Raw genomic sequence first — 27736 nt, 5'->3', positions numbered from 1 at the left:
TTTCTAATCCCATCGTCCATGCTGTGTTTGCAATTAGAGGGTTGGGCAGGACTCCCCAAAGTGTTTTGATTCAGTGGCTAATCCCTATTCAGTTGTTTCAACAGTAATCAACTGGAAGGGGCTCTCCAGGGCAGCTAGTTCTCACTGACTTTTGCAACTGAGTCTGAATTGCAGGTAAGTGTGAATAGAAGGGACTGTCCTTTTCTATTTGAAAAAAAAATGCTTGAGAGCTTTCCTTGAGAAGTTGTGGGTGCTTTATCACTGGAGGGTTTTAAAAAGAGACTGGACAGCCACCTGTCTGAAATGGTGTAGAGTCTTCTGTCTGAGCAGTGGGCTGGACTAGAAGACCTCCAAGGTCCCTTCCAACTTCTATTCTATTCTATTCTATTCTATTCTATTCTACTCTACTCTACTCTACTCTACTCTATTGTACATTCTATTCTATTCTATTTCTGTTATTCTATTCTATTCTACATTCTATTCTATTCTATTCTATTCTACTCTATTCTACATTCTATTCTATTCTATTTTTCTTATTTTATTCTATTCTACATTCTATTCTATTCTACTCTATTCTACATTCTATTCTATTCTATTCTATTCTATTCTATTCATCCCATCCTATATTCTATTCTATTCTATTCTATTCTATTCTATTCTATTCTATTCTATTCTATTCTACTCTACTCTACTCTACTCTACTCTACTCTACATTCTATTCTACTCTACTCTGTTCTATATTCTATTCTATTCTATTTCTCTTATTTTATTCTATTCTACATTCTATTCTATTCTACTCTATTCTACATTCTATTCTATTCTATTTCTGTTATTCTATTCTATTTCTATTCTACATTCTAGTCTAGTCTAGTCTAGTCTACTGTATTCTACATTCTATTCTATTCTATTTCTGTTATTCTATTCTATTCTACTCTACTCTACTCTACTCTGTTCTATTCTATTCTATTTTATTCTATTCCTACACTGTTCAGGTTGAAACCGAACCTTTCTTTAAGTCTTGGGGATAACCCCAACCATCCATTTCCAGCCAAGGTTGATTCTGTCCCAGCCCCTCTGGAAGAAAGTCGCTTAAGAGGCTTGGCCAAGACAAAAGAGAAGGTCCCATTTTGAGAGACACTAGCCTTGACGGATGCTTGCAAATGCATCTATCTTGAATCTAACCCTTGTTTTAAAAAGCACTTGGAGCTCTCCAATTCCCTGGAATGTCTGCCTGCTCACAGATGGGGGAGTCAGCTTGCTTGGAAACCGTCAGAGTCCTTTCCAAGTCGGTATATTGACTCTTCATGCCAAGAGTATGGGTCTGGGGAGGGGGGGGAGAATGGGGAAGGAAGGGTGAAGTGCAAAGCTCTTCCCCCCCCTCAAAAGTTGCTTCATCTCTGGCCCAGTTGCTTGGAGACTGTATAGCCCATTCCCTTTTTCCTTCCACAGTTAAGAGAAAGCCACCACCTAGGTTAGAAAGTGGACCTGCCTTGATCTCAGGAGTCTTTTAATCTGTTGTTATTATTATTATTATTTCCCCTTGGACAAGGAGGACAAGAAATCCCTTGCACCCAAGCTTTGGGTTTCAACCGGAGCTGCGACTTTTGTGCCCCGCCTGGGGAGCCTCCCGCTGGCAAGGCGGCTGACAAACTCTGTCCAAGGCACCCAGTTCTGCTCCGGAGCATGCAGCCCAACCCTTGCAGCATAACCCTTCGAGTATAACGGAGCCATCCAGCCTCCTCCATCCCACCCTCCCTTTGGGATGGCGCCCGACCGGAGGCGCTTCTTCTTGCCTTCGCCCGCCCCGTCGGTCCCTTGGCGCCCCGGCTGCTCGGAATGGGGCTCCGCAGTCCGGCCAACTCACACGTCTTTGGCGGGCAGGTCCCGTCCCTCCACCACGCGGAAGTGCAGCGCAGTGCTCCTGGCCATGCCGCGGCAGGCGATGGGGAGGCGACCGGTTGCTTCTCCCGCGGACGTCCCGGAGACCCGACCCAGCAGGGCTGGGGGAAGAAAGGCAGGAGGGGGAGAGCACCTTCCCGGCCACCTCGAAGCCCTGCAAGCCGGAACGTCCCCGAGGCTGCTCGAAGGCAGGCAGGCAAGCAGAGGAACCGGTCCAGCCAGCTGGCGAGCTCCGCTGGGTTCAGCGCCTACCTGCCAGCTGGCGCTGGCTGTGCCTGCTTCGCACCGGGCGGCCCCGACGCTTCTGCGAGGCTACAGGTTGCCCAGGCGAGGCAGAGAGGGCCGGTCGCCTCCTTGTGGCAAGGACCGGGGGAGCCACTGGATTCGCTTGCCAGTCTGAGTGGCTTGGAAGAGTGGGAAGAAGAGGAGAGCCGGCCAGCTCAGCGGCCAGAGCCCGCCCAGCCTCCTCCTCCTCCTCCTCCTCCTCCCGCCAGCGGGGGTGCAACGGGGTGTGTGTGCGTGTGTGTGCTTCCGAACACGAGCTGGAGGAGCGCACGATTCGAATCCGTGAGAGCGCTAGAATGAGAGTTACCAAGAGCTGTGGACGAGGCGACCTCTAGGTGGCGGCAGAGGTATGAAAGGCGCTTTGCTGCCCTCTAGTGGTGACTCCGCGTTTTGCAGACCCAGGGAGGAGGAGGAGGAGGAGGAGGAGGAGGAGGAGGAGGAGGAGGAGGAGAAGAAGAAGAAGAAGAAGAAGAAGAAGAAGAAGAAGAAGAAGAAGAAGAAGAAGAAGAAGAAGAAGAAGAAGAAGAAGAGAAGGAGGAGGAGGAGGAAGAAGAAGAAGAAGAAGAAGAAGAAGAAGAAGAAGAAGAAGAAGAAGAAGAAGAAGAAGAAGAAGAAGAAGAAGAAGAAGAAGAAGAAGAAGAAGAAGAAGAAGAAGAAGAAGAAGAAGAAGAAGAAGAAGAAGAAGAAGAAGAAGAAGAAGAAGAAGAAGAAGCTGGGATCTCAACAGAAGGCTGAGGATGCAACCCTTGGACTGATACCTAGTCTGATCTTGGCGGGACTCCTTGGGCACATAAAAGCCATGTCCTAAAGCTCTGAGCTGCGCTTGATCTGAGCAGTGATTTCCTGCTAATCCCAACACCTTCCTGAATCCTTGAGTAGTTTGCAGTAACCTTTTGCCAGCTTCAGCTCAACAATCTGGCTGCAGTTATCCATGCCTCAGTAAACACCCAGGACATGCGAAAGCACCCTGGGGCAGGTGTTCCCTAGCAACTGGAATTTAGAGTTAGCCTGCCTCTTGTTCTATGCAGATAAACCCCGGGTGACTGTGGGCTTCACCTTTCTTCGGCTTTGTGGCTTTGCGGTAGTGAATTATGGAGAGTTACTACATGCTAAGTCAGCATGCGGTGCAAACGTGTGGCCCAGGATGCCACCGGGATCCGAGGACACCCTCCCCAGCGTGCCTGTGGCCAAAACATCAGCTCTTTTATTTATTTATCTATTTTTCTCCTCCTCCTTTCAGAGAGTTTAAGGAGTTTAAAGGGCAAAAGCTATTGCAGCATTTTTTTAAAAAAAAATCCTCTAAAAAAATTAATATACCCTGCCTTTTGGAATGCAACCTTTTGACAGGGCAGGGAATGTCCTTAGGACAGCAGAAATTCATTTCTGTGTGAGAAGGTGCTTTTTTTTTGTCCAGGTCAAGCGAGAAAAACAAGCCAACAGGATGGCTAAGGACACAGACTGAATTTGTCGTAAAACAGACCATTGGCTGAGGGAGACTTCAGCCACCCCCTCCTTTTTATTCTAAATTAAATGCTGCAGTCTGATTGGCTCATGGACTCAGAAGTTAGGCAGAGTTTCTGCTGGACACCTGGCTTTGCAATAATGTGTGTGTGGGAGAGAGAGAGAGACAGAACGAAAGAGAGAAAAAAACAGACAGACAGAGACAGAGATACAGAGTCAGAGAAATAAAGATATAGACAGACAGAGACAGAAACAGAACGAAAGAGACAGAGAGACAGAGTCAGAGAAAGAAAGAGAGACAGAGAGACGGAGACAGAGAGAGAAATAGAAAGAGAGAGAGAGACAGACAGACAGACAGACAGAGACAGAGATACAGAGTCAGAGAAATAAAGATAGAGACAGAGAGAGAGAGAGAGAGAGAGAGAGACAGTCAGAGAAAGAAAGAGAGACAGAAAGACGGAGACAGAGAGAGAGAGACAGAGACAGAAACAGAATGAAAGAGACAGACAGACAGAGTCAGAGAAAGAAAGAGAGGGGGGGGGCTAGCAGAGGCTTCTCCAAAGCTATTTTCATTTTAGTTTTCCTTTATTCCCCATTCCACCCCCAAAAAGCTTTATTACATTTCAAGAAAGGATAAAATGCAACTAGAGCAAAGAAAAAGGAGTTCAAATAAAAAGAAAGGAGCAGGGGAAAAAATTGGGAATTTCAAACAAAAGGGGAAAAAAGATAACTTTCTGACTTTCTTCAATACAGATTTAAAAAAAGGCTCTTTGAACTAGAATAAACCATAACAAACAGTACTTCTGTCATTGTGATCAATAATCCAATCATCAAAACCCAGAGGTAAATGTTCATTTCTTTCATTTTCAGACAAAACAAATCCAAGTTTTTTTAGTTTTCCAAATGGGTGATGGACTAGAAGAAATTATCATCTGCAAATTAAAACTGTGAGTGCATTTCCCTTATTCCTTTATCACACATCTCATCTGTGAAACTGATGTGTAAAAGATTCAGGCTATATTCACACAACACATTTAACTAGGTCAGCTAGAGATTTTGAAGTATTCCCCCCCCTACACACACACACACACACACACACACACACACACAACCAAAACTGTATGCTTGCTTAGTGTTAAACCATGATTCATCTCTCTGTGTGTGTGCGTGTGTGTGTGCAGTTTAGGATTTGGGGAATCTGGACCCATTTAGTTACTGTCTGGTGAAGTATATTTTTGTGTAAAGGCAGAAAACGGATTTAGTAATTAGGTGAATTGGGTTATGTGAATGCTAAAGAATGAGAAATGTTGTTAAGAATTTGGCCTTTCCCAGAGGACTATCCATCACAAATTGGGAGAGAATATACAAAGATCGTCTGTGCTGAATCCTGGAACTTTGTGGTTTTTTTTAAATATTATGATGAAATCCTTTATGTGCAATTTTACTGGGATGAAAAAATCAGGAATAAGGGGCCATGAAGGTCAATTGTACACCTTACACCAGGGGTCTTCAAACTTGGACCTTTGATGACTTGTGGACCTCAACTCCCAGAATTCCTCAGCCAGCGTTCCAGCATTGAGGTCCACATGTCCACAAGGGCCAAGTTTGAAGACCCTCTACCTTATACAGAGTAAATCTCTTCTAAAGTTTGACCCTTGCCTCACCGTGATTAAAAACACCTCTAACCAGCAAAAATAAATAATAAATAAATATTGGCAGGGGAGGGAAAGAGGAGGGGGAGAAAAAAGCTCCAGAGTGTCTGAACCTTCCTTTTTTTTTCCTTCTTAACAAAACATCACAGGACTAGGAGGTTAAGTTAGGTGGAATGTTTAAATTGCCACTTCTTTCACAGCTCGGCTGTGTCACCCAACATTCCTGCCAGCGGACACGCTGTAAGTGTGCAATGTTTGGGGGGAAAGCCAAAAGGCAAGTGTGACAGCCAAATGTGGCTTTCTAACAAGTCTCCCCCCCCCCAACACACACACACAAACACAATCACTTTTTTTTCCCAAGTCCAGTTGCACTTTTTTCCTCCAAGTCCAGCAGAGGGGGGGGGGGTGTCACAGGGAGACTTAAACTATAATATGCAATGAACAGCTAATGGGCTTCAGCTAAAATGGGTTTTGAGGTTTGCTGGGGACGTTCTGCCCCTTCCTTCCCCTGGACCTTGGGTGCACCAACCATCATCTGGTTCATTTGCCGATTTCTCACGTGTCGTGTGAACGCAGCGCCCCTGCCTTTGATTCATGCAAGCTGAGTCCTTTCGCGAGTTGTTGACCAACCCCCGGCAGAAACCAGCCTTGCTCGCGTGTGCAGGTTGCGCGGGAAGAGGGGGGGGGGAGCGCGCGGTTGCTCATCCCCGACGGACGCGTCGCCCCGGCAACAGAACGTTGTGCTGGCCGTCTCCCTGGCAACCGGCAGGGGAGCTCCCGGGATCGCTTTGTCCTGCAAGCTGTTGCTTCGCTGGCCCCTCGGGGTTGCTCCGGTGTGGCTGGTGGGGAGGGGCGAAAGGGACCGATGGCTTCGGATTTAGAGGAGAGGGTCCGCGCCGCCGTCAGGGACAAGCTGCTGCTGATGTAAGGCCGGGGAAGGGGCGCGCGGGGAGGGGGGGAATCTTCAAAGTTTGACCGCTTGCAGAAGGAGTGAGTAAAAAAAAATATTAACCAGTGGAACGGCTTGCCTCTAGATGTGGGTTCTCCATCGCTGGAGTCTTTTCAGAAGAGACTGGAGGGCCCCTTGTCTAGGGTTTCCTGGCTGATCATGGGGTTGGACTAGAAGACCTCCAAGGTCCCTTCCAACCGTATTATTCTATCTTCTAAGAGCCTTTGCAAAAAAAAAAAAAATCCATCAATTAATAAATAAATACAGGTGGTCCTTGACTTGCTACCACAACTGAACCCCAAATTTCGGTTCCTAAGCGAGACATTTGTGAAGTGAGTCTTGCCCCATTTTACGACTTAGGAGGATGGTTGTTTAAGGGAATCGTCTCCTCCATTAACTACGCTTCTCAGAAGGTCGCAAAAGGGGATGAGGCGACACACACTGCAGCGGTCGTAAAGACGAGTCAGTGGCCAAGCGTCTGAATTTCGATCACGTGACCCCCGAGGAGGCTGCAACGGTCCTAAGTGTGAAAAACGGTCACCAGTCCCTTTTTTTTCAATGCCGCGGCAACTTCAAACAGTCACTAAATGAACGATTGTAAGTCAAGGACTTACTTGTAAAAGTCTTGGCCGAGCTCCATCGTACCTACTTGGCCTTTTGTTTAACTGGGTTTCTGGAACTGTGATCTTCTCTGCTAAGCACCAGCTGAGGCTTGCATTACTCTCTTCCAGGAAAATCCCAGAGAGAGAAAACGACTTTTTGCCCTCATCTTGCTGCCTGTTAGAGAAGCAAAGAGAACTGGCCGAAGTGGAGAAATCTTTCTTAGCCACCAAAGAGGTAAATCTGGGTGACATGAAGGGCACCAACGGATGTGGACTTCATCCCCCAGAATTCCCTGGGGAGCAGGGCTCTTCGTAATCATGTCGGAGGTTAGAAGGACACAACTGGACAGCCCTGGGGTAGGGAATATTGAATGCATCTTGGATATTTGTATATAAAGGAACTTCAAAGTCCTTGGGGCTCTCTGAGCTGGGTTGTTTAACATCCTACAAATGTTTCATTACCCTGCTAAGGAACATCATCACTGCCAATAGCAATAGCAATAGCACTTATATACCGCTTCACGGTGCTTTACAGCCTGCTTTAAGCAGTCACTGCATTGCCCCCAATAATTACCCACCTTGGAAGGAAGGAAGGCTGAGTCAACCTTGAGTTGGTCAGAATCGAACTGCCGAACAGCTGGCAGTCAGCAGTCAGCAGAATTAGCACTACTACTGCATTCTAACCACCGCACCACCACGTCTCTAATATAACCCTAATATCACATCACTGCCATGCATTGTCTCCTCAGCGGTGCACTGATGACATTCCCTAGCTGGGTAATGAAACGTCTGCAACCATCACAACTATGAGTCAGTTGCCAAGGGTCTGAATTTTGATCCCATGACCCTGGGGATGCTGTCACGGTCGTAAGTGTGGAAAAATGGTTGTAAGTCACTTTCTTCAGTGCTGGTGTAACCTCAAAGTCACTAAAAGAACTGCTGTAAGTTGAAGACTATCTGTATTACGTGAAGATTCAGTGGAGCTAATGTGGTACTATTGGGTTCTTCTTTGGTAAAGCCATTGTTTTAACAGGGAGTAACGTAAAATATTGCCGAAACTAAAATATATTTCCTACTAAGATTAGGCATGAACATTCTCTGACTACTTTTGCTCTATCAGCCTTCCTTCATTTGGATGAGAAAATTTGCTGCTGTTTTTTTTTTTCCTCCCCCCCCCCCCCCGAGAAAACAAATTTGAAGGATGTGATGTTCTTGCACCTTACTTTGTGAGTGCAAATGTCCTCCTTTTACAGCACCATTCTCTCTCCAGTAATCCCAGGAGAGAACAGTTTCCAGGGTGTGGGTTTTTTTAAAGTAATAACGATACTGTTAGTGCTAAGAGAAGAGTCTTGTCAAGGAGAAACAGTTGATGAAATTCTTCTTCTCCTGGAGGTGGTGCAGATGGGATGGAGAACATCAAAAATTCATTCTGCCCTGCTCTGCTCCAGAGATTCCCAGACTTCTCCAGCTTAAAAAAGACTCTTAAAAAGAGAGAGAGAGAGATCAAAGAAAGTTATGGCAGGTGAAAAACGGTTAGGTCGTTCCAAAAGTCATTTTCCAAAAGGTGACTGGACTTTCTGAGAACATAGTTGGAACAGACCTTAGAGGTCTTCTAGTCCAACCTTCTGCTTTGAGCAGGAGAACCTGCACCATTTCAGGCAAATGATTCTCAAGTGTTTGTTTTTTGAAAGCCTCCACTGATGAAGCACCCACAACTCCTGAAAGCAAGTTGTTCCCTTAGTTGGTTGCTCTCACCCTTAGGAAATTAGTTCTTGGCTGCTTCAGTCCTTGATTAGTTTCCATCCACTGTTCCTCATCTTGTCTTTTAGTGCTTTGGAAAATAGTTTGACACACACACCCCCTCGTCTTTGTAGGAGACCTTGATTTTGGTCTTCGTTTTTTCCAAGTCCAGTTGCCTTTTGGAAAAGCACCTTTGAGAATCAAAGAAGGCCAACTTCAAGCTCCTTATTTTCCTTGTTCCAAAGCATTTGACCGCCTCTTGTCTTCAGCTACTCTCCTCTGTCTCATCTTCCCCTTTCCAGGAGTTCCAGAAGAAGACGGAACACTTGCAGCAGCGACGGCAAGAGCTGGAACACAAAGAGGGTCAACTCAAACAGGCCATTCTGAAGTTCGACAAGTTCTTGAAGGTCTGTGGTCAGCAGCGAAGCTCAGCACTAGAACACAGAACCTAGAATCTTAGGGCTGGAAGGGACACGGGAGGTTAAACTTTTTATTTGGTTTGAAGTGGTTGGGATCGACCCCAAATGTGGAAGGGTTTTCAGGTGTGATCTGGGACCATTTTCTCTCTTGTAGGAGAACGACGCCAAACGGAACCGAGCAATGCGGAAAGCTGAGCAGGAGAAGCAGCAGGTGGCTGAGAAGGAGGTGGAAGCAGAACACCTCAAGCAGGAACTGGCCCGGTTGATGACAGCAAAGACAAAACTTCAACAACGCCTGGCAGCTCATAAGCCTTTCTCCGAGTATCTGCAGAAAGTCTTGGGGAAGACGGAGCAGGTGAGTAGGTGAGGGGATGGGAAGGTTAGAGAAGAAAACTTCCCAGGCTGGCGAACTCTGTCAATAAAGTCAACATCCCGATCCGTGTGGTTTTCTCTGTAAATTATTTACGTATTTACCTTATTTTGGTGCCCTCAAGGTAACGATGACCCCTGGCAACTGTTTTGTGGCAAGAGGTTTCAAAGTTTCTCAGAGATTTTTCAGGGCTGAGAGGGAGGGACTGGCCCAAGGTCATCTAGCTGGCTTTCGTGGCCAAGGTGGGACTAGAACTCACCGTCTCCTGGTGATTGGCCAAAGTCATCCAGATGGCTTTCCTGCCTAAAGTTGGATTAGAACTCACCGTCTCCTGATGATTGGCCTGAAGCAACCCAGGTGGCTTTCATGTTCAAGACAGGACTAGAACTCACCGTCTCTTGGAGATTGGCCCTAGATCAACAAACCTGGCTTTCATGCCTAAAACAGGATTAGAATTTACAGTTTCTCGGTATCTAATCTGGTGTCCTTAGTCACCACTTCAAACTGGCTCTCTCGGTTGTTATTACTGGTGTTTTATTTTAAACACTTAAGCCACCCAGATTTATACTGGAGTCAGGCGGCCTCCCAATCAAATCAGATCATCTCCAACACGTCTGCTTCCATCTGTTTCTCTCACTCTTTCGTTTGGCTGGTGGAAAAAGGAGAACATTGTTTTCCCTTCTGGTCGTTCCTAGTAAATGGATCTCAGATTCTGCAACACAGTCCAAAGCTGTAGGACCACCCTGTCTCCTTCCCCCACCCCAAATTACTTGCTTAAGAAAAAGCATCAAGTTGTTTCTAGGACCGTTATCGCTTACAGGGTCCTAAATGATCCTAACTGAAGGACAACCTCTAGTCGTTTTTGGGTCCTCCTTTTTTTTCCTCTCGTTCTGCAGTTTCAGGAAATCTCGGAGTTGATCGGTCGCTTCCAGACTCTGATGGCCACCCAGGCCAGTTTGGTCCAGAGAGAACAAGTTGCCCGTGAAGCTGTGGAGGAGGAGCGCAGGTGCCTGCAGCAGTACATGGATGAAAGCAGCAACAGGATTTTACAGCAAAACAATCTGGTGGCTCAGCTCCAAGGCCAGCTGGAGCAAAGCCAGGCCAAGTTCCTTGAACTGGTGAGTGGAGGAAAAAGTGAATATAGAACAGAAGGCTGGAAGGGACCTTGGAGGTCTTCTAGTCCAACCTCCTGCTCAAAGCAGGAGACCTTATTTCATTCTGGTCAAAGGGCTGTCCAGTCTGGTTTTTTTTTTAAAAAAAAAACCTCTACGTTGAGACTCTAGAAAGAGAGCAGAGAAGAGCAACAAAGATGATTAGGGGACTGGAGGCTAAAACATAGGAAGAACGGTGGCAGGAATTGGGGATGTCTAATCTAGTGAAAAGAAAAACCAGGGTATGTGTGACATAGCAGTCTTCCAATATTTGAGGGGCTGCCACAAAGAAGAGGGAGTCAAGCTGTTCTCCAAAGCACCTGAAGGCAGGACAAGAAGCAATGGATGGAAACTAATGAAGGAGAGAAGCAATCTAGAACTAAGGAAAAATTTCCTGACAGTGAGAAGAATTAGCCGGTGGAACGACTTGCCTCCAGAAGTTGTGGGTGCTCCATCACTGCAGATTTTCAAGAGACTGGACAGCCATTTGTCTGAAATTGGCATAGGGTCCCCTGCTTGAGGAAGGGGCTGGATTAGAAGACCTTCAAGGTCCCTTCCAATCCAGTTATTCTGTTAGGCAATGTCTTAGCATGATGTCTGAAGAAAAAGCCCCGACCTTCTTCTCCCACTCTAGGAGTCCAACTGGATCTGCATTCAGAACACGGCAGCTGACAAGACCCTGGAGCTGGGACAGATCAAGCTGGCAGCTCTGAACCTTTTCCAGATGGTGGCCAAGCATAGGAAGCTCCCAATGAACGTGCCGCAGGAGGACACCGAAGCCCAGCTAGATGTGGTCAGCTCTAATACTACTTCCCTAAATGCTGTTCACTTTGGGAAAGTCACACCGTGGGAGGCTTTCAATGATTAATACGCTGACAACGGATCTTGCAAAGGGAAGTAATGTAAGATGTTTGTCTGGCAGCGATGGCTCCCTGAGCTGTGAAATTTTATTGGCCTCTGGATGACCTTGGTGCCTTAGTATACCCAGGCCATCCTTGATTTACAGCCAGTCGTTCAGGGACTGCTCAAAGTCACAACAGCACTGTTTTTCACACTGACCACTGTTGCAACATCCCCAGGGTCACGTGATCAAAATTCATGCAGCTCAGCAACTGATTCATATTTATGACAGTTTGCAGAGTCCCAAGCTCATGCGATTCACTTTTGCGACCTTCTGGGAAGCAAGGATGTCTAGGATGTCTCCAAAATGGAAGTCATTTGTGTCTGGCCATTTGAGTCTTCGAGTGGATTGTTCTATCTTAGAATCCATTTATTTGATTTAACACCCGGCTTTTCTTGAAGTCCTTAAGGTAATGTACGTCCCGCTTCCTCCTCCCAATTTTATCAACAGCCACCCTCTTTCTTTCGCCATCTTTCCAGGTCCAGCTTTGTGTTGAAGATTTAACAGCCGCCCTTGCTGATTTCCGCAAAGGACAGCCACCGCAAGCTTCACAGCCAGAAAAACCGGTGCCGTCTCAGGCTAGTACATCAGCCAGCCAGTCACAACTATTATCCAGGGTGCGTATTGCCACCGCTACATCCTTTGTAACTTGCACTACAAATCTCCTGATTTTAGGAAAACGAATGGTTAAGTAGGAAAGACGTTGAGAGATAGAAGGAAGAGCTACAGACTAGACCACAGTCAGATTAGAGGCAGCTGAGCCCACAGAAGGAATATGGATGTGGCAAACATCGAGAAATGACCTTCCCTAGTTTCTTAAGGCTGTAAAGATGACAGGAGAGAAATGTGTCTTCAGACTTGCAAAATTGTTAATGTAACTTTACAATAGAATCAGACCTATTGTTCCTGGTGTGTTTGTTTGGTCTGTCTTGCAAGGCTGACACATTTCTACTTATGTGCCTTTTTCCTGTCTCCAGACATCCCTCATCTGTGGTTCTAATCTCCCTATCCCATTAGATGCAGACTACAGATCCCCTACTTAAGAATTTCCCTGATCTTGAAATCAAGTTCCCAGCTCTCAGGAATTGCAACCTACAGGTCATCCTTGACTTAACCATCGGTGCTAAGCCACCGTTCAAAGTTATGAACTGGGCTGGATTACTTAACGGGAACCGATTCTCTAGCATCTCCCATGATCAAGAGCGAAAGCTGCCCCCCAATCTGTATTTCTCTTCACCACATAATTCAAGATAACTCTTTTATTCCAAACTAATTTTTTAAAAACAAAACAAAACAGAGGAAAACATTGGATGGAGCATGATAAGGGGAGCCATTTCAAATGACGCAGCCGGTCGCTGAAATTCTTTCATCTTTATTTATTTTAGACCCAGAGTTTACACAGTAAATAAATGGGAATCGGCGACCACAAGCCGGCCTCCTGGACAGACACGGGACTTCTACATCCGTTTCCGCAGCTTGCCTTTCTTCACACCCCCGCGGCCGAAAGCTGTTTGGCGCATCTCTCGCACTCGTTGCCGATTATGGGATTTCAAGCGCTTCAACCCTCCGCCCTGCAGGAAGCGTTGCTTGGAGGCCTTTTTCCTCTGCTTGAAGATCTGTTCCTTGGTTTTCAGCTCGGAGCGGACCCTGCCTCGCTGGGAGGAAGAGGCCTGCTGGGACCCTTTGGAAGGGGACAAAAAAACAAAACAAAACAAAAAGGTTGTGTTGGAGTTTGAACTGGGGAGGGGCAGCCTGGCCCAGAATGATGGAACCGTGTTACAGGTAGCTGACTTAACGCCCTTTCGTGCGAAGTTAGGACGAGACTGAATGAATGGTGGGTATCACCTGTGCTAAGAGCGCTGGCTGTCTCAGGAACCCCATAGTTACGTGACCACAAGGTGGGCAACTGGCAACCGGCTCACACTTACAATCGGTTGCAGCACCCTGTGGTCACATGTCTCTGGAGATTCTCAGTCATCCAGGCCAGAGTTGTCCCAAAGGCAACTGGACTTTTCTTGGGTTTTTTTTCTTGAGGATGTTTCATCTCTCATCCAAGAAGCTTCTTCAGTTCTGAAGAACTGAGCTGGCATGCTAGCCTGATGAAGAGAAGGACTAGGGGTGATCTGAGAGCAGGGTTCCAATATTTGAGGGGCTGCCCCAAAGAAGAAGGGGGTCAACGTATTTTCCAAAGCACCTGAAGGCAGGACAGGAAGCAACGGATGGAAACCAATCAAGGAGAGAAGCCACCTAGATCTAAACATCTTCAAACAAAATGAAGAAAAAGTCCAGTTGCCTTTTGAAAAAAGCACCTTTGGGATGTTTGGACAATTATTGCAACTGCTGAAAACAAAAAAGAGGAGAGCTGGATGCCTCTTTTGTCTCAAAGCTCACCTCTGCCCTTCTGCCTCTTCCTGCTCCTCGCATCGCCCCCAACCTCCGTGTCCGAATCCTGTTCGTCAATCTTATTTCTCTTTTTCCATTTATCATAGCTGGAGCTGAATTAAGAAATCCAAGCTACCCGAGTAGTCCAACACAGATCGTACTCACCAACCCCATTGTTTTCTTTCCTACCCCACCCACCTGGGTTAAAAATGCATGTGGGAAGAAGAATGAAGGTGGATTCTTAGCGCCCACTGGATCTTCTAAGCTTCTGTTTAAAGCAGCTTCGCCATTTTAAGTTGTCTGGACTTCAAATCCCAGAATTCCTCAGCCAAGTCTAAAATGGCCACGGTTGAGAAAAACTTGGCCACTTTAAGCCTTGAGGACTCAACTCCCAGCATGCCTGGCTGAGGAATTCTGGGAGTTGAAGTCCACAAGTCTTAAAATGGCCAACGTTTGGAAACTGCTGGTTTAAAAGATGGATGAATCCCGATTGACTACAGCAATAGGGATGTTAGATTTGCATCTGATCACCTAGAGATCAGAATTTGAATTATATATGATGGCAAATCACGGTCGAGTTTTAGCTAGACCAAGTTTAAGACTTTTCCTGGAATGAAATGGAAGGATACAGGTTGGTTTTGTAGGAGCTGTTGATGTAGACGCCGCTCTCTGTACGGATCTTCTTCTTATCCTCCTGACCCTTTTGCCCGACAAATCGTTTCTGCTTCCGATCCCTACAGGACAGGAAAAAAAAAAATACAGCAAGGAAAGTAGGAGAGAGATCCCTTCTTAAGGAAAGGATTGGCCAATGGAAATGCAGATCACTTCCTACATCAGAATGTCCTACAGGTGGGTGTAACACAGCCAACAATGGAAGAATGTACAGGCAGTTCTCAACTTACAACCATTTGTTTAGTGACTGTTTGAAGTAACAATGATGCAGAAAAAAGTGACAACGGCTGTTTTTTCACACGATCCTTGCAGCATCCTTTTCAGTCACAGGACCAAAATTTGCATGTTTGCCAACCGGCATGTATGTATGATGGTTGCAATGGTCTGGGATCATGTGATTCCCCAGTTGCAGGAACTGGATATGTCTAGTCTAGTGAAAAGAAGGACTAGGGAGGACACGATAGCAGTATTCCAATATTTGAGGGGCTGCCACAAAGAAGAGGAGGTCAAGCTATCCTCCAGAGCACCAGAAAGCAGGACAAGAAGTAATGGATGGAAACTAATCAAGGAGAGAAACAACCTAGAACTAAGGAGAAATTTCCTGACAATGAGAACAATTAACCAGTGGAAAAAGTTTGCCTTCAGAAGTTATGGGTCCTCCAATTCTGGAGGCTTTTAAGAAGAGATTGGATAACCATTTGTCTAAAATGGTATAGGGTTTCCTGCCTGAGTAGGGGGTTGGACTAGAAGACCTCCAAGGTCCCTTCCAACTGTTATTCTTTTATTCTGAAGCACTCTTTATTAGCTGTTCTCTCTTGCAGCAAAGTATAAACAGAAGTATAAAAGAACTAATGTAAGACAAAAACAGATTTAAATCTCATTAATATTGTCTACTAAACTTTGCAGTACCTCAAACAGGAAAAGAATTAGCTGCAGTTACATTCTCGAAAACCTTTTTGAGGTGCTCAGTCAACCGTGACTCTTTAAAACAAAGGCAAGCAAGTCAAACCAATCCCGGTGCTTAGAGGGACAAGTCCTTACAAACTCTTTTGACAACACAGCCATTGTTCCCCGGCGTTTCTTTCCCAGTCTAGGCTACAGGCCTCGGTTCTCCTCGTGGTCTCCCAGGACCAATCAGATTTACAGGTGCAAAAACCTGCTGCAGGCAGAAACACTCCACAAACATGGTTTTAAGAAGAGAAATTACTTCCTTTTTTCTTCATGTATACAATATATATCTATATATCTATGTATCTATATATCTGTATATCTATCCTTATCTATATCTATATCTATCTATCAATATAAAATGGCCTAATTAGGAAGGTGGGACCCAAGGGGAAATAAATATAAAATGGCCTAATTAGGAAGGTAGGACCCAAGGGGGTCCTTGAGTTATGAGGAACCAGAAGGACATTCTTACCTCAGTCTTTGGGGGACAGGAAAGAGGAGAAACCAGCAAAAAAAAATTGCTCGGCCATGAGGTGACTCACCATTTCAAAAGCTTTTTGTTCTTGTTTAGATTCCTGTCCTCGTCGCCCATTAAGTCAAGGACTGCTGCAGAGGCCTGCTGTTCAAATGCCGTGCCTTCCCCTCCAACACAGAGCCTGCAAAATTGAGGAAACCATTCGTTCCACCAGTTGCCCTCTTGTGTGTTTTGGAGATCCTGCATAAGTGACTCTCTAGCACAGAGTTCTCCATTGTAACCGAGGTTATTTCCCCCTAAGTAAGGGGTTTGATGTGCCCACCACCCCTGGCCTGGATCCTTTACATACCCCCGCTCTGAAGCAAAGTCCTTGGGTTGATAAGGGACATAAAACTCCTTCTCCTCCTTCACTGGCGGCTTTCTCTTCTTCACCGCTCTGCTTTCTGATGGAAGATGCTTTCGTTTCTTTCCCACCACGCTGGAGAAGACACCCTGGTGTGGAAATTCAGGAGAACAAATTAGAGAAAGTCCCGGAGAAGAGAAGAACTAGGGGTGACGTGATAGCAGTCTTCCAATACCTAAGGAGCTGCCACCAAGAAGAGGGGGGGGCGTCAACCTATGCTCCAAAGCACCCGAAGGCAGGACAAGAAAAAAAGAGCGATCCAACTTAGAACTAAGGAGAAAATTCCTAACGCTGAGAACAATTAATCAGTGGAAAAGCTTAACTCCAGAATTTGTGGGTGTTCCATCACTGGAGTTTTTAAGAAATTTGGACAGCCATTTGTCTGACATGGTATAGGGTCTCCTGCTTGAGCAGGGAGTTGGACTAGAAGACCTCCAAGGTCCCTTCCAACTCTATTACCTATCATTCTATGGCTGTGTCCCTTTTAGCTGCATCTTCATAACTAAAAGAAGCATCACTCTTAAGATGCGTGAGTCATTTGTCTTCCATTGTTCTACCTGAATATGGTCTTCTCCATCTTCCATCGGTTCTTCTGCGACAGCCACTTCTTGAGTTTTCACAGCAGCCAAGGACAACCTTTCCTCCTGTTTCCGCTGGTGCCGGTCAATTAATTGCCGATCGCGGATCCGCTTAGCCCGCATGACGTCACTGGCCAGAGTTTTGTTGGTGGCGTTGATTTCAAAGATGGTCTAATGAAAAAAAGAGCAGAGATCAGAAACACTTCTCTGAAAATCAGGCTAGGAAAGAGGATCAAGATTCTCCTTCAACAGGGCCCCAGTCGTTGGGTAATCATCATTTTCTCAGCATCCTACTTAGCTGCTCTAGAGTTCCCATAATGCTTTTAGCAGGTGCATTGTGGGTGGCTAAAATGCTGGCTCCCAAGGATATCTATTTAGAGATGGTGAGAGGTCTGGTTCCAATCAGGACTATTCCACCGAAATTTCAGAAGAAGACCTTCTGTAGGAAGGTCTCCAGAAGGTCTGAACTGCTCCTGGATGAAACAGACGAAGCCGGCCTAGAGGAAACAGGGCTAAAACCTGGCTAATCAAATGTCTCTCAAACAGGACCCGGAACATTCAATAGCCCCACTTCCACATGATGCGGAGCTATGCCAAGTTTTCAAAACTCCATCTGCATCATGCAAATAATACAAATTGTGGTGATGATGTATTTAGCAGATTCAGTGGGAGTAAGACACTCTTCCCCCCAAATCTGATCATAAAATTCAGTTTCCCTGTAATTAGTTTGGTCTAGTGGTTGGAAGCCAGGAGACGGTGAGTTCTAGTCCCGCCTTAGGCATGAAAGCCAGCTGGGTGATTTTGGGCCAATCACCAGGAGAAAGTGAGTTCTAGTCCCGCCTTAGGGGCAAAAGCTGATTGGGTGACTTTGGGCCAATCACCAGGAGACTGTGAGTTCTAGTCCCGCTTTAGACACAAAAGCTGATTGGGTAACTTTGGGCCAATCACATTCTCTCAACCACAGAGGCTTCTTTTTGTGGAGAAAATTAAGACGAGGAAAGAGTATTAGGTAATTTTGTCGCCTCGACAGTTACAAAAATAATAAAGTCAAGATATAAATAATGTTTAAAACTATGAACAACCCGCTCCAGGGCCAGGAGCACACACGGATCAACTTTATAAGGCGTCACGTGACTTCAAAAGGATTGTGACAGCAGAACTGAAATCTGGATCCCAAAGTCATGGCTAAACTTACCGCTTTAGATCGGTAGGTTTTGATGCTGTCCACAAATTTCAGCCGTGTCATCTCCTCCTCCTCAAAACGCAAACCTTAAACAGATCAAAAATGAGGGAACGGATCATCTGCTGTGGTCTAGGAAGCCTAAGTCTGCGTTCCCACATCACATTTATTCCTGATTGGAGGAATCCATTAACCAGACACACAACCTGCAGAAACACTCACTGAAGAGGGGATGAATCCCTATGAGGCTGAATTCCATTTCTTTGACCCTCTTGATAGATTCGGAGGATGAACTTGGCCGGGATTTCTGGTACTGCTTGAGGGCGTTGTCCGAGACGCGACGGAGATTCTGCAGGTCGAGGGAACGCTCGTGGTCAGTCTGTAGCAAGCTTTCCTCATCGTCCATGACGGCCTGGGGAACACGGCCAAAAACTCCATCTGAATCTGGGTGGGGTGTGTGGGAGAAGGGTTCTGTTATTTCCACAAATTCAGTAGAGGTATAGTCCTCAACCTATGACCACAATTGATCCCCAAATTTACGTGGCAAAGTGAGACATTTCTTAAGAGAATTTTGCCTCATTTTACCATCGTTATCACTGCAGTTGTTAAGTTAGTAACACGGTTGTTAAACTTCCCCGTTGGCTTTGCTTGTCGGAAGGTCGCAAATGGGGGATCACGTGACCCCCGGGACATCTCAACCGTCATAAATACAAGTCAGTTGCCAAGCGTCCGAATATTTATCCCGTGACTGTGGGGATGCTGGAACTTTTTGTCAGTGCTGTTGTAAGTTTGAGCAGTCACTAAACAAATGGTTATAAGTTGGGGATACTTACCTGTGGGCTTCTGATGAGGATTGGCGAAGACTAAAGGCCGGCCCAGAAACAGATGGAGGTCAAAAACATACGGGGTCTCATCTGGGGCCACAAGGGAGTAGGCTGTTCCAGTCCTCCCCGCACGGGCCACTCTGCCTATAGGGAGAAGATGCCACGTCAAAATGGGTCAAGCTCCAAATGGGGCTTTTACAACCATATATGTGGAGTCTTTGATCCTCTCTGATCGTTTCCTTTGCAGACGTTTCATTCCCCACTCCCTTCTAGCACTGATGATGTTACTTAGCTGGGTAATGAAACATCTGCAAGAAAGTAACCAAGCTCAGAGAGCATCAAGGACCCCATGGTGATCCTCCTCCTCCTCCCGTTTCCTTCTCCTATCCACAAACCCCACTCCCTTCTATCACTAATGATGTAACTTAGTTGGATAATGAAACGTCTGCACGGAAACCCCTAAGCTGAGAGAACAACAAGGACCCAGAAGAAGACTCTTGCCTTACAACAGTGAGCAAAATCATAAAAATAACCCTGGAAGGCTCCAGATGTTAGGAACTCACCGACGCGGTGCAGAAAAAGCTTCGCCTTGGCTGGGAAGCTGTAGTTAATCACATTATCCAGAAGAGGGATATCAATCCCGCGAGCAGCGAGATCGGTGACAATCAACACGGAGCATTTGCCATGAGCAAACTTGCCGATGTTGATTTTGCGAGCTGTCTGGTCCAGAGAGCTGTAGATGTTGGTGCAGTTCACCCCCTGCAAGGTTAGCAGCTGCCAAAAAAAAAAAAAAAACACCCATTCATTAGGCCAGGAAAAAGCCAGCAAGCTATAGACATCTGAAGGATGGGTGATGCTCAAAGCTTGAGACAATACAGGTGGTCCTCAACTTACGGCCACAACTGAACTCAAACTTTCACCTCCCTTTTTATTTCCTTAGTGCCTACATTTTAGTTCTCACCTGGGCACCGAGAGACAATTCAAACTGCTACGGAAAAATGCCCCCGTTTCCCAAATTTCGTGCAAGTGGGTCCGTTGTAACTCTGAACAGTTGCTAAGGGACCCGTTGTTATGTGAGGACTACGAACCCTCTCTTTTCCCCAGGCCATCGGGGTCCCTGCACTTACCTCTTTCAGGTATTCTGTGTGATGCTTGGTGGCCACAAACACAATGGTCTGGTCTTGGGGCTTTACCACAGTCCTCAGCAGATGTAAGAGAAGAGCTGGCTTGTCGTCAGCACGCACGTGGAAAAACGAGAGCTAGAGAAAGGAGGTTAGAACACAGAATCATAACGCTGGAAGGGACCTTGGAGGTCTTCTAGTCCATCCCGCTGCTCAAGGCAGGAGAGCCTATACCATCCTTTTCAAATGGCTGTCCAGTCTCTTTTTGAAAAGCTCTAGTGATGGAGCACCCACAACTTCTGGAGGCCAGCTGTCCCACTGGTTAATTGTTCTCACTGTCAGGAAATTTCTCCCGAGTTCTAGGTTAGATCTCTCTTTAATGAACGTCCATCTGTTACTTCTTTTCTTGCCCTCAGATGCTTTGAAGAATAATTGACCCTTTCTTTGTGGCAGCCCTTCAAATATTGGAAGACTGCAGTCATGTCACCCCCCTGGTCTTTCTTTTCACTAGATTAGACGTCCCCAATTCCTGCAGCTGTTCTTCCTGTTTTAGCCTCCAGTCTCCCTAATCACCTTTGTGGCTCTTCTCTGCACTCTTTCTAGAGTCTCAACATCTTTTTTGCATCGTGGTGACCAAAACTGGACACAGTATTCCAAGTGGTGGGCTCACTAATGCAATATAGAGCAATTCAATCCCTTCTCATGATGCTATCTTGATGCAGGTTATTTCATATCAACTGCTCTCTTTTACTTCTCTTCCTTCCTGGAGGAGTTAACTCAGCAACAAGGAACTGGAGCATTCACAATGTTTTTTGAGCTAAAAATAATAATAAAATCTCAGAAACCCAATTCTCCCACTGAATCAACTCCACCCAATTCCAAATGGACCATTAGAAGGGACGGTTGACCATTCCCACCTTGAGTTGCTCACTCAGCTTGGATTCCACATCCAGTCGGATTAATACCGGCTCTGTGAGACCTAAGCAGAACAGGAAGATACATCAGTCGCTGGTGTGAGCAGACTGTACAGCAGAAGAGGGTAAATAAAAGTGTGGGGAGTTTCCTGACTGCTCTACAAAGACATTTCCCAGATGTTCTTCCAGGACCCAAGGATGGCCAACTTTCAAAGGAAGGTAAGACAAGAAGTGATATCACCAATCGTGAACATCAGCCATTGATGCCTGGCTGAGCTCCCTTACTCAAGAGGAAGAAAAGGCTGCCGATTCATTAACACCATAGAACATAGAGTAAGAGTTGGAAGGGACCTTGGAGGTCTTCTAGTCCAACCCTCTGCTCAAGCCGGAGGCCCTATATCATTTCAGACAAGTAGCTGTCCAGTCTCTTCTTAAAAGCCTCCACTGATGGAGCACTCCCAACATCTGGAAGTAGTTCCCCTAATTGTTCTCACTGGTGGGAAATTTCTTCTTAGAACAGAGAAACATAGAGCTAGAATGGACCTTGGAGGTCTTCTAGTCCAACCCCCTGCTCAAGCAGGAGACCCTATACCATTTCAGACAAGTGGCTGTCTAATCTCTTCTTAAAAGCCTCCAGTGATGGAGCACCCAGTACTTCCAGAGGCAAACCGTTCCACTGGTTAACCGTTCTCACATCTCTCATTTTATATTCTAACTTCTGGATCAGTGTGGAGAGAATGTCCAACCGGAGGACACATCCAGCAGGTGCACTAGTGTGGTTCGCTGGTTTCCCATAACAAAACGAACAGAAGTGACTAGTGGACTGTGGGTGGCCCATAGAGAAAGGGGGGGGGGAGATTAACTCTGCTAACTTTTGCGTGAGAAACCTGGAGCTGGTTTTGCTTCATGTGCGCCAACATGGTTTCTTCAGTAAAGTTTATACGCTTGATAAAATAATGTTCTGGGATTTTCTTTTTCTGGATCGGCCAACTGGACACTTGACAGTATCAAGCCGAGAAAGAGAGTCACATCAAAAAGAACCCCAACATATCTCTTGCGTAACATCCAGCTCTCCAACCATTCCTTTGAGAACAAACGCAGTCTGGAACCATCTTCTCACCAGCTTGAGCGAACTCCACCAGAAGTTTCGGCAAGGTGGCGGAGAACAGCAGGGTCTGGCGCCCGTCGGGCAGTCTAGAGACAATCTCCTTCAGCTGTTCCGCAAAGCCCATCTCAAACAACCTGGCGGGATGAGAAGAACAGGACCGTAAGAAGAGCTTCTGCAGAAGACCAGACAGCCTCAGATTAACACACCGCTGCTAAAGATCCAGCCCTTTTGGGGTAGCTTGTCATAACGTCAAATGTCACTAAGCGATCGGTCGTTAAGCCAAGACTGTATGCAAGCAAACTACGAGGTTGGGTTTCTGGCGGAGTTATTGGCGAGTGTCTCACCCCCCAAGATGGAGAAACACAAGAGTCCCCTACGGAGGGGTTGGGAAGAGTTACCAGGCAGAAGCACTCACCTGTCTGCTTCGTCAAAAACCACGTACTCCACACTGTGCAACTTCAGTTTCATCTCGACAGCCACGTGCATCAACCGGCCGGGGGTTGCGATGATTCTGCACAGAAAGCACAAAGGCACCGATTTAAGAGCCAATTCTTTCTCTTGCGGGGTTGAGGGAAAAAATTGAGTTGCGCCGATCCCCTCTATCCAGTTTATTCACTCATTCAGTTATTCCACTTAATCGGTGGAACGGCTTGCGTTCAGAAGTTGTGGGTGTTCCATCATTGGAGGTTTTAAAAAAGAAATTGGACAGCCCTGTGTCTGAAATGGTATAGGGTCTCCCTAATCCTTCTCTTCGTTTGATTAAATCAGAACTGGGTACGCCTAGTCTAAGCCATTTAAATCCGTTTTTAATAGATTTCGTGGAGGTTTTTAGCCACCATCGCCTACGTTCAGGCCTTGAGATGCCTGACTGAAAATCCAGACTTACATGTCAGGGTTCTCATGCAAAGCTACAAATTGGTCTTCCATCCTAGAAGGGAGAAAGAGGAAACAATTAAAAACAAAAACAACTCAGAGGCTACTTAAAGAGACAAGACACCCTCCGTGAGAGAGACAGGCAGTTCAAAAAGTGATAAACAAATGAATAAAATCTCTGTCTGTAGTTTTAAAACGGGAGCTGGCCCAATTACAGCCCTTGAAAACTACAATATTAGATCCAGAGGGAAAGAAACGGAGAGAGCCAGTTTTATCCTCTCCCTTGGTTGTAATAAATTTGATAAGTTGCATTATTTTAATGCAGATTTCAGTGCAGTAATGTTTCTAAAACACGAACAGCCATTATTCACATTCTATCAGTTAGAAAGTTTAAAGCATCGAAAACAAAAAAAGAAATGTAAATTGCAAGTATGAATTGCCATTTCGTGTGTCAACATTACAAGCCTAAGATTAATTTTTCACCCAAAGTACAACATTCAAAAAAAAAAGCCTGATCTTGCCAATGGTCAAAGATAATAAAAAGTATATAGTCCAACTTCTGGGCTCAGAGAAGCAGATCTATTAAAAATTATGATGTATTTTAAGCTCCGAAACTAAGAACAATTAAGAACAAATCTGTAAAGCGCTATGAAGCAGTATGTCAGTCTAAGTGCTATTGCGATTGCTATTAAGCAAAAAAAAACAAACATATTTGGGTGTGTAAGCGTGTACATCAACACACAACTGACCTGTCACCTCCAAGAATCAGAGCGGTTTTCAAGCCAGTAAACCGACCGAGCTGCAGGAAAAGAGGAAGGAGAATTAAATGCCAACTTCATTCCAATAAAGGAGAATCTTTGTAGCTCAGGGTTGAAATGAGGGGTCTTTGGTGCTCTCTGAGCTTGGTGGTTTTCTTGAAGATATTTCATGACCCAACTAGGTAACATCATCATTGATAGACAAGTTGAACTCCAGCCATTTTCATGGTGCCATGGTGGAGAATCCCTGCTTTAGTTCCTCAATTCCCACTTCTCCCTCTGAATTTTGGAAGTACCTCTTTGGTGAACTTAAGAGTCTGCAACGCAAGTTCTCGGGTTGGGGACAGGATGAGAGCCCTTGCTCCAGTCTTGGCACAACGGGCCTTCAACTTCTCCAGCATGGGGATCAGAAAACAAGCCGTCTTTCCGCTCCCAGTCCTTGCCATAGCCACCACGTCCTTGCCATCCAAGATCAAAGGAATAGTCTGCAGAAGAAGCCAAATATGAGGAAGAGAGAGAGAAAAAAAACAACAGCACCATTTTTAAATCTCAGCTTTCCATTGAGCAAATAACCCAATTAGTTAAGGGAGAAATAACACAACATTACTAAAAATAGTAGGGTGCTTTCTGTGCTCTCACCTTTCTCTGAATGGGAGTCGGTATTTTGTACCCCTTTTTCATAATTCCTTTGAACACCGGATAGCCGAGACCTAAGAAGCAACAAAAACCGCCTAGCGACATTGTCCTCTTTTCTTTTCAAGCTCAAGGCAGCTAATGGGTCTTCCTAGCATGCAAGTGGTTACAAAGTCGGAAGAAATTAAGAAAAAAATAAGGCATGTTCCCTTCGACTCCCACCATGGATGAATAGTTACAAAAGTTGATGGGAGTTAACAGAGATGGCTAAACTAGCTGCTTTGATTCAAGAAAAAAAATGCAATTACTTTTGTTTCTACTTGGAAACCTCTGCTGGACTTTCTGCTAGAGGTGGGGAAAAAATATAGCTTTTGATTTTGGGCTTTACCGATCAGATAGGTTTGTTGATACAGAAACGGCTAGTTTATATTATTATGTAAAAGTAAAGTTGAAGTTTGCTGCTATTATTCTATATCAGTGACAGCATGACCTCTGTAGATGCTAAATAATAAATTAAAAAGCTATAGCTCCCCTTAAAACATCCAGTTCAGACCTTCTCAACTTACCCATGGATTGAAAACCTCCCGATTTCTTCTTTTTCTTGTTCTGGGCACGAACCATTTCCTGAATATCGGGTTCAATATCGGAAGCACCATCAGACTTGGATAAAGCGGCTTCTGGCAATTCATAGTCCTTTAAACACAACCAAAGAAAAATGGAAATTTTCAGATCTGGATTGGTGGGACAGTCTACAGTAGGAATACTCAACAGTTCTGGCAGCTTCTCTCCTAGCAACATACTGGGGGTGACCATGACTGACTGGGGGGATGTGGAAGGGCACCTAAATTGATATCATTTGGGGTTTTTTACCCAACTGCACCCAGATCACATGGAGTATTAGTACCATTTTATCAAACCTTGGTAAGGTCATACCTGGAATTCTGCATCCAGTTTTGGTGCCCACATTACAAAAACTTTGGAAAAAGTGCCAAGAAGAGCAACTAAGATAATTAAAGATCTGGAGACGAAAACATATGAAGAACGGTTGCAGGATTTGGGTATGTCTAGTCTAGTGAAAAGGTCTAGGGGTGACATGACAGCATCTTCCAGTATCTGAGGGGCTGCCACAAAGAAGAGGCGGTCAGCCTATTCTCTCTCTATTCTTTGGAAAAAAGCACCAGAAGGCAAAACAAAAAACGGATGGAAACTAATCAACGAGAGAAGCAACCTGGAATTAAGGAGAAATTTCCTAACAATGAGAACAATCAACCAGTGGAACGACTTGCCTCCAGATGTTGTGGATGCTCCATCACTGGAGGCTTTTAAGAAGAGATTGGACAGCCAACTGTCTGAAATGGTATAAGGTCTCCTGCTTGAACAGGAGGGCTGGACTAGAAGACCTCCAAGGTCCCTTCCAGCTCTATTCTGATTGATTGATTGATTGAGATCCAGCTTCCCCTTCTATTCCCCTACAAGTCCTCAGAAGGTGGATCTTCCCAGATGTTCTCAAACTACAACTCCCAGCATGCTTCCTTCTGGCACATGCTCAGAGTGAGCAACTTCTGGGAAGCCAAAAGTCCTTAGGCTTCCCCCAGCCCGATCCTTTCCAGAGACCTTGGACTCCGCAGCCCAGCTGGTGGGACTGCAGCTCCCATGCCCTGGCTGGGGATGATGGGATCGCTAGTCCAGCCCACCTTCCCATACCTGATCCTCGTCGGGCTCCCGGCTTTTGCACCAACGCTGCCTTTTCCGCCTCCGCCCGGAGCCGAAAGACGGAGCCATCGCGGCTGTCCAGCCGAGAGACTTTTTTTCCTGGAAGGCGAAGCCACGTGTGTTAACCAGGAAGTGCCGCGGGGCGGGGTTCGGAGGAGAGACGGCCTCCGATTGGTGCGTTGGTGGGCGGGTCGCGCACTAAGCCCCGCCTGCGCGCTTGCATACCCTGCGGTTGGCTGGCCTTGGCTGTCAATCCGAGGCGGAAGTGAAAAGGAGCTTCCGTAGAGAAACGAAAGTGAAAACGGGTAGAGTCGCCGTTTCTTCCGATTTGGGAAGGCGCTTTCGGGTTTGCTCTACTGCCATGGCTGCATTTGCATCGCCCTTCTTGGGCTGGACTTTTTTCGTCCTTGGTTGGAAATATCAGGGTTCCGTTTTAGTATCAATACAGGCGGTGTGTATTGTGTACATATGTATAGGTGGGAAAGCTGTTGTGGCAATAGAAGGGAGGAGAGAATGAGACAAGGTGTGGATACAATGCCCTTGGCAGAGAGATGGTTTAAAACTTTGGATATAAATGAGAGACAGACAGACAGACAGATGGACGGATAGATAGATAGATAGATAGATACATAGACAGACAGACAGACAGAGATAGATAGATAGATAGATAGATAGATAGATAGATAGATGGATAGATAGATAGACAAGATAGATAGATAGATAGATAGTTTTATCCAATAAACTTTGTTTTTGTTAACCAGACTTGTATCCGAATTGTGAGCATCAAATTTGGGGTTTTTAAATCTCACAATAGATCAGTGTTTCTCAACCTCAGCAATTTTAAGATGTGTGGACTTCAACTCCCAGAATTCTCCAGCCAGCATGCTGGCTGAGGAATTCTGGGACTTGAAGTCCACAAATCGTAAAGTTGTTGAGGTTGAGAAACACTGCAATAGATAGACAGAGACAGATAGAATGATAGAGATAGAAATTTGATATGTAAATAAATAATGATAACGATAGAATGATAGACATAGATAGAAAATAGACATATGGAATGATGGCAGAGATAGAACGATAGAAATAGAGAATAGATATAGACAAATAATGAGGTGGCGTACGTAAAGATATTCATTTATACAAATATACATGTGCACATCAAATACGCATCTGTATACTGTATACCTGCACCCGCTTATCCGCATCTCCCTCCCTCTCCCCCTTCTGCCCCCCTCCCCAAAGGGATCACCGGGCTGGAGCTTACGGGCGGGAGGGCTGGGCGGAGCGAGCTCCTCCTGGGAAGCCCCGTCCAGCTCCAGCCCTCCTGCGCCACTGGCCGCGCAACAGAGCCGGGAAGGCGCCCTTCTGCCCGCGCGCCCCCCCCCCGGGGGGTTGGGAGAGGCTCCGCGGGGCCGTCGCCGGCTGCAGAGCCGTAAGCTGGGCGGAGAAGGGTGGGATTGGGGTGGGGGGGAGCGCCTGGCTGCAGAGCCCCCCGCGCGGAAGCTGCGCGGCTGCCTCTGCGGGTGGAACCAGAGGCTCCGCTTCCCGGCTGGGTTGCAACCGGTTTGCGGGCGCGTCTTTCCCGTGCCAGGTTGCAGCGGACTCGGCAGTGGCTGGGCGCGGGTGGGTGGGTTGCTAGGGGGTCGTCCGAGGCCAGGGCGAGGGGCTTCCAGCCAGCCGCTTCCCAGCCCATCCCTTCTCCCACCCCATCCCCACTTCCAC

At 46.2% G+C, this 27736-nt stretch overlaps 3 protein-coding genes and 1 long non-coding RNA gene across 7 annotated transcripts in view; 2 read left to right on the top strand and 2 right to left on the bottom strand.

Moving 5' to 3' along the window:
* Positions 1–2542, bottom strand: part of RASAL1 (RAS protein activator like 1) — a 28019-nt gene extending 25477 nt beyond the window's left edge. The window contains exon 1 of the mRNA XM_039332566.1: positions 1865–2542. Coding sequence (XP_039188500.1) covers positions 1865–1929 — 65 coding nt within the window. The 5' untranslated portion in view covers positions 1930–2542. The remainder of the gene's footprint in view (positions 1–1864) is intronic.
* On the top strand, positions 49–12953 carry CFAP73 (cilia and flagella associated protein 73). Of its 3 annotated transcripts, XM_039332569.1 has the most exons (9): positions 49–174; positions 4516–4592; positions 6978–7083; positions 8891–8995; positions 9162–9362; positions 10274–10495; positions 11163–11321; positions 11909–12046; positions 12815–12953. In XM_039332569.1, the coding sequence occupies exons 2-9, from the start codon at positions 4549–4551 to the stop codon at positions 12836–12838; spliced, it is 999 nt and encodes a 332-aa protein (XP_039188503.1). In that variant the 5' UTR covers positions 49–174; positions 4516–4548; the 3' UTR covers positions 12839–12953. The 3 variants fall into 3 exon arrangements, with proteins under 3 accessions (XP_039188503.1, XP_039188504.1, XP_039188502.1); XM_039332570.1 differs by lacking the exon at positions 49–174 and having other exon boundaries at positions 4088–4592; XM_039332568.1 differs by lacking the exons at positions 49–174; positions 4516–4592 and adding an exon at positions 4671–6221.
* Positions 12781–26083, bottom strand: DDX54 (DEAD-box helicase 54). The gene is made up of 20 exons (XM_039332565.1): positions 26006–26083; positions 24868–24994; positions 24308–24378; positions 23965–24153; positions 23660–23709; positions 22924–22965; positions 22453–22548; positions 22050–22171; positions 20933–20994; positions 20022–20153; positions 19458–19668; positions 18904–19038; positions 18293–18514; positions 18086–18159; positions 16870–17061; positions 16259–16401; positions 15977–16090; positions 14441–14545; positions 13821–13918; positions 12781–13110 (listed from the first exon to the last, which is right to left on the bottom strand). The coding sequence occupies exons 1-20, from the start codon at positions 26081–26083 to the stop codon at positions 12887–12889; spliced, it is 2487 nt and encodes an 828-aa protein (XP_039188499.1). The 3' UTR covers positions 12781–12886.
* LOC120303224 lies at positions 13117–16258 on the top strand. 2 transcript variants are annotated; one of them, XR_005555378.1, is made up of 3 exons: positions 13117–13263; positions 14552–14660; positions 16006–16258. It is a non-coding gene; the product is annotated as an uncharacterized LOC120303224 (long non-coding RNA). The 2 variants fall into 2 exon arrangements; XR_005555377.1 differs by lacking the exon at positions 13117–13263 and having other exon boundaries at positions 14521–14660.
* Positions 26084–27736: the final 1653 nt, after the last annotated feature.

Source organism: Crotalus tigris, unplaced genomic scaffold (genome assembly GCF_016545835.1).
Source record: "Crotalus tigris isolate CLP2741 ecotype Arizona unplaced genomic scaffold, ASM1654583v1 scf7180000024461.5605484, whole genome shotgun sequence".
Classification (NCBI taxonomy): domain Eukaryota; kingdom Metazoa; phylum Chordata; class Lepidosauria; order Squamata; family Viperidae; genus Crotalus; species Crotalus tigris.
The sequence above is the reverse complement of the archived record's forward strand: the minus strand, read 5'-3'. Positions and strand labels throughout refer to the sequence as shown.